This window comes from Merops nubicus, unplaced genomic scaffold (assembly GCF_000691845.1).
Source record: "Merops nubicus isolate BGI_N331 unplaced genomic scaffold, ASM69184v1 scaffold13259, whole genome shotgun sequence".
In the NCBI taxonomy this organism is placed as follows: domain Eukaryota; kingdom Metazoa; phylum Chordata; class Aves; order Coraciiformes; family Meropidae; genus Merops; species Merops nubicus.
In genome coordinates this window covers 56,868-62,867 of record NW_008633164.1, presented here as the reverse complement: position 1 = coordinate 62,867, position 6,000 = coordinate 56,868, and the positions used below count along the sequence as shown (strand labels likewise).

Genomic DNA, 6,000 nt, shown 5'->3' with positions numbered 1-6,000 from the left:
TGTTAGAAGCTGACATTTTAGAATGAGCTTTAAGTGTTACCTCTGGAAGGTTGCTCTCAAAGGGCAGGAGTCTGCAGAGGAAAAAGAAAGTTCAGAGGGGTACAAAAGAAGAAGGAACAGAATTAAAAAAAGCAGAGTACCTCCCTCCTTCACATTCTGCAGCCACTGCAAGAGCCAGCAACCCAGAAGTATTATCTAAGCTGCTACAGTAGAGCTTGACCTTTTAACAGAGTATCTCTTACCATCGCCATCATGGCCGATATTACAGCAGAAGGTACAGTAACTATTTTCAAATGTAATTAACCAAAACCTATGTGTAGTTTGACAGTGCAATTGAGCTAACATATCAATATGTTTTGTTGCTCTTAGCAGATAACACTTTTACTCCAGGATCATTTAATTTCGTTTATGGATTACTTTATACTTTTCTTTACTGTTTTTTGGTTTTATTTTTTAATTTTATTTTTCACTCCTGTAGCCTGAGTTTATACCAGTTACTGAAGCTAGATCTCTGCACACCTCTAAAAATAGATTTAGTCCCATGTGCAGAGCAACATTGCTTAGGCAGCTCCATTAGAGTGATACATAAGTGAGCTGGCTGAATGTCAGGTGATTCCTCCCTCAAGCTTTTGCTCAGGTAAAGTTTTGGAAGTCTCTTATAATTGGAGATTTTCCAGAGTCAGAATAGCTTGGTTTGGTGTCCCTGATTTTTCCATAAGGAGCACTGAGTATTTGTGAACTGAAGGGTAAACACTGTCAACTCTGCAATCTTTATTTGGGTAAACTAAAGAAATTAAAGTTGTGCTGAAATAAGTATGTCAGAGCTAGGATTGCAAGAATGAAAGGCAATTGTATTAAATGATAAATACACACTCTAAAATATTAATATTTCATGTACTTTAATATTTCCTGACCATTCACATTTAAATAGCATTTTAGATGCATAAAAATATTTTATCACCTGAAGTCAGACAGGATATATTTAAAATGCAACCTTCTGTGAATTTAATACTGGATATTTTAGTTGAATTTCATTCCAACATTTTTTTTTTTCCCAGTGTAGATTACTCCACTGTTTATTTGATTTTAATAATGACACTACAAAAAGAATGCATTTAAACAGTCTTCCAAAAAGTTATTCTTGTTCTGCTTACCCAGGTTATGTGGCACTTCAGTCTATGGAAATTGTATTTTTCATCTTCTAGTTTTCATTGTTAAAGTTTGTAAGAGGATCTGCATTAAGTGCTATTAATGAGCCTATTGTCTTATAAAGGATTGGTTAGGACTATGTCAAATTGTATATATGCCTGATGTCTGCTTAGCCACAGCAAGGAGAAAATATGCATACATTTTAATCAGCAGTTGGACCGGCCTATAATTTGCTTCTGGCATCAAATACTGCCAAAACAGGTGGCTCAGCCTGACAGCTCTAACCCAAATTCTAGCACTAGTTTATTAGGATATTCTTAACCAGGTTTGTTGGAAAAATTGTGGGTTTTTTTATAGATGTTATCAGGGAAATCTGTGAGATTATATTTCTCTTCCAAAATGCATGCATTAATACCATCAGTGTCGAAGGAGTAGTATTATGAAAGAACCTCTTGCAAGGCTCTCCAAGCAAAAAAAGTCCCAAATTGGCAAGATTTTTAGTCCAAAATTAATAATAAAAATAAAAGACTTTTCACTCTTCTGGAAGTGACTTTTCAGTCATTTAGCTTGTAAAATAAAGAAAATAAAAGACTCTAAAATACAATAAAAATAAAAGAGTCCAAAAAAGAATTTTAATAGTGTTTTTATAGTTGTTTCTTAGCTGTAATACTGCATGTGTTTCTTCTGTGTTTTAACTCTTCAAAGCAATAAACTTCAGAGGATAAGTGGCATCACTTCCACAGTAAACTGACCATCAGCATGACAAGTAATTAAACCATATAATTAGTTTAGTTTAAAGTTTTTTTTCTTATATTTGGCATGGACTTATGTTAGTTGGGTGATTTTTAAATTCTGGATCCACAAGATGAAAATTTTACTTATGGCAAACAAAATAAGAATTCAGCCTGGGGCTAATGTTTATTTTCCTCTGGGGCTACTGCTGGTACTCATAAGGCAGTCTGAAAGTTCAGATCTAAACTTCAGTGACGTATAGTCTGGACGAATAAAAAACAATTAAAATACTTCTTGCTTCACACAAATCCCATTTGATTTTATTTTATTTCATACTACATCCCAGCCCATGATTTGGTGGGTCTTTCTAAATTTATTAGGGTTAAAGTACTTGCTCCTTGTGGTAGTATTCTTGACTATATTTTCCCCTGTCAGCCACACTTCAGCTAGACCGTTGGTCTCCTTGCCTTTTGGGGTACCATGTTGATATGTCAGAGTGCACGACACATCAGTGATGTCACTGCCAGTGTAGATGCTGGTTTAGAGAGATGGTCCAGCCCTGACAGTGTGACACATCTCAGGTGCTCATCTCAAGTTATCTTTTTTTGACAGCCCATGTCAACACCCTTTCTATTCAGACATAGGTGCACAGGTCTGAAGGGGTGCTGTTTCAGGTCAATATCATGACAATGAGACTAAGTAGCTTAAAAATGTAGCCACCAAGCTATGACCCTGACCTGTCTAATTGCATCACAAGCCATATGCGCTGTCTGTTCATCGCCACAGCTACAAGTTGTACCCGATTAAAGACAAAAGAATATCTCTGAAGACGGCAATATATAAATGTCCTTAGAAAGCTGGCAGGACCTAGGTGTCCTGCTGACAAATATTTAGGAAAAGATTCCAAAGGATTATCTTCAGCATCGTCATATTACATGTAATTGCAACCACGGAAATGTACTACTAAAATGTGGAAGTACTCTACACTATACGAAAAATCTCAGTATAGATACTAAGTACTCTCTCTTTCCAACACATTCAGAATCTGTTATTATTTATTTTTTAAAAATATTATTGTTGTTGCCACTGTTGTTATTTTTATTATTGTTATATTTCAGTTGTTACTTATATTCAGTAATGGCAAAGCACTTTGCTATGATCCACTTAAGATCTTGCCTAGAAAGCCATGGGTATCTAACTGTGCTACTCTGTTGCGTTTATGCACACAAAGATTGGACTGGACTCAATGGTGTATTTACAGATGTCATCACTGAAATATGAATACAAAAAGCCTGGAACCTCTGACAAATGGCATCTACCAATGTACAGTTTAATCTGTATGTGTACAATAGCTCCAGCAGCAGCCCTATAGTTGATCCTTTCTAGTCCAGTCTACTGCAGGTCACAGTGCGAGGTTGGTGTCTTTCCCCTGGCGCTTTAACCTCTCATACAGGGAAGAGTGAACGGAGACTCGGCTCTGGCTGCTGCAATGCACAGGAGACTGTGTACTGATTTAATCCAGGGAGGTGAGGAGAGGAGAAAGACAAGGTTTCTATGCCAGCTGTCTGCCACAACTTATTTCCCCAGTGGAGCAAGAGAGAAACAGAAGTCAAACAGAAATTTGACAGTGAGTCACAATTTGGTCCTTATTTTGCTGCTGTGAGCTGTGCAAGTACACGTGTCCTCTGTCTCAGAGCAGGCTGCCCCAAGGGCACATGCAGGTTATCAGTGACAAAATCAAAATTAGCTTCTGATTTTCAGTCCTTTTGTCAGGCTAGCTGATAACTATGAAAAGTTGCAAGATATAAACCATTTCAAAAGGCAGATTTAACAAGATCTATATGCTTGAAGATTAATATATGTGAAACTGTTAACGTATGAGAAATAACACACAAAGCCAGTGGGTAAAGTCGTATCAATTTAATGAGTGTGATAGCCAGAAGCTAATAACGATCTGCAGTTGGCAAAAAGTTAAGCAAAGTCACACTACAGGTAGATAGTGACTTCTCATGGTAATTCATGAGCTTCTGCTAGAGTTGCTAGTTGTGCCAAATGCAAAAGGAGCCTAGGTGAATAAATTAGATTAGATGATTTATTTTGACGGCTAAAGACTACGAGGTATTCCCTAGCCTTCAGGTAAACTGCTGTTTAAGCACTGAATTAGGAGGTTTCTGCGGTATTTATTTGCAACAAGAGAATTTGCAAAATTAAAGGATGTTCTTTTTCTAACTTTCAACACTGATGAGGAAGCAGATAGTATAGCTTTTGCTATGGGATAAGGAAAATACAAGGCTGACAATGATTTTTCAAAGCAATCAGTCTGTTGTTATTCAGTAGTACCAGGTAAAGTCAATAGCTTAATTACTCAGTGAGAAAAATGAGAAAAGTGTTGAAACTTGGATTCCACTGTGCCTGTGCCTGGAGAGCTGAGCTGGCTAGTTTGGCTACAGCCTGGGTACTATTTCATAGCCTGTTAAAGCAAGCAAGTATGACTAGATTTTTAGCTTAAATTTTAGGTTTAAGAATTTGTGGGCAATGTTACTTGTACGATAGCTCTCCATGTTCAGCTGGTACAGAGAAACTTTAAGATAACATTACCTTAGCTAATCACTTAAAAAGTCAGTTAGCTATGCCTAGCATAGCTAGGCTTAGCTTTTTCTTCAGCAGAAAGCCTTAAAACCTGTAAACCAGAGGTTTTAAGTGAATGCATTATGTTTCTAGTCCATGATGGGTTAAAAGTCTGTATGTGCAGTTAACTTGTGTTTACTTTTGTGCAAACAACTGGACTGTAGGTCTAATCACCTATTCACTTTTTTTTAATAGAACCTTGTGCTCATAAATATTTGGAACATACTTTAAGATTACTTATATAATGAGAAATGTTTAAAAGCCTAGTAACATTCTCAGGTTATTGGTGTGATTAGTTTACACTGACTCAAAAATGACACCTGTGCAACTACTTCTATTCTGAAATGCCCCACTTTATACCTTCAGGTACCTAATCTTTAAAAAAAAAAAAAAAATCTAGAATATAAATATAATGAGTACTTTTACCCATTGCCTACAACGTAAACACTGAGTAAAGAAGTGAATTCATGATAGAAACTGATTTAGGTTAAAACACATATCATAATGCTGGTCTGGCTTCGGCCCAGGACACTCTGAGGACAGAGAAACCAGAGAAACCTCCCTCTTTGACGGAGGTCAGCTGCTTATAGAAATAGAGACGCTTTCCTTTCCTTTCTGATGCTGATATTCCCTGATTTCTGCTGTGTCTAAGAAGATTGAATTAGTTGACAGTGCTCATTTTACCAGCTTAAAGCATACTTAAAGTAGTAGAGGGTGGATTACTTTAAATAAAAATTATTGAAAACCTTTTAGATCACGAATTTCAATCATGATTTATATCAGCAAATAAGAAACCTGGATTTAAACCCCATATATATATTTCAATATATAATTAGTATATGTTGCATATGTCTTCTATAGTTCTTTTTCCCAAAATAATGGAAAGGTGTTGCTGATTCCTGTTGGCTGATTGAATATGGTGACTGAATACAGCCTTTTTCACTAGATTTGTGTTTTTTACTCTTAGATAGAAAGATAACCTAAACATCTCTCTATTAAACAGTTCTATAGTTCATATATATATTATCCAGATTCTTAGTCTTCAGGTTTTTTTTGTTTGGTTGTTTTTTTCTTTGTTTGTTTTGTGGTTTTTTTTATGATAGAGAATGGTAAATGGTGCATTTCTGTTTTACTAGATGATTTCATTTTTAATCATGATTTCTGTCAAGCTTCAGTAGAATGTAAACTGGAATTCAATTAAAATGGTACAAACCTAGCATTATAAAATTGTTTATTAGTGTACTGGATATATAGGAAAATTCAATTTTAAATAGAACCTGTTTTGATAAGCTAAGTGATTTATTAAACAAATACACTGTTATTTATAATTTTGTTTCTGGTCACTGCATCCTACAAGGATGTATAACTGATAAAAGTTCTTTCACGTAATGTTTATGCAGATGTTGAAGAAATAAAACATATTTTCTATTTAAAAAAAACCAAAAAAATTCTTAATTACTTCTTGAAATAGAATAAGATAATAATTTAGTT

At 35.3% G+C, this 6,000-nt stretch overlaps 1 protein-coding gene across 1 annotated transcript in view; it reads left to right on the top strand.

Moving 5' to 3' along the window:
* Window positions 1-252: 252 nt before the first annotated feature.
* LOC103780484 (triadin-like) overlaps window positions 253-6,000 on the top strand; it is a gene marked incomplete at its 3' end in the record, with an annotated part of 61,436 nt that continues 55,688 nt past the window's right edge. Inside the window, exon 1 of the mRNA XM_008948171.1 lies at window positions 253-274. Within this exon, the coding sequence (XP_008946419.1) occupies window positions 253-274 (22 nt within the window). The remainder of the gene's footprint in view (window positions 275-6,000) is intronic.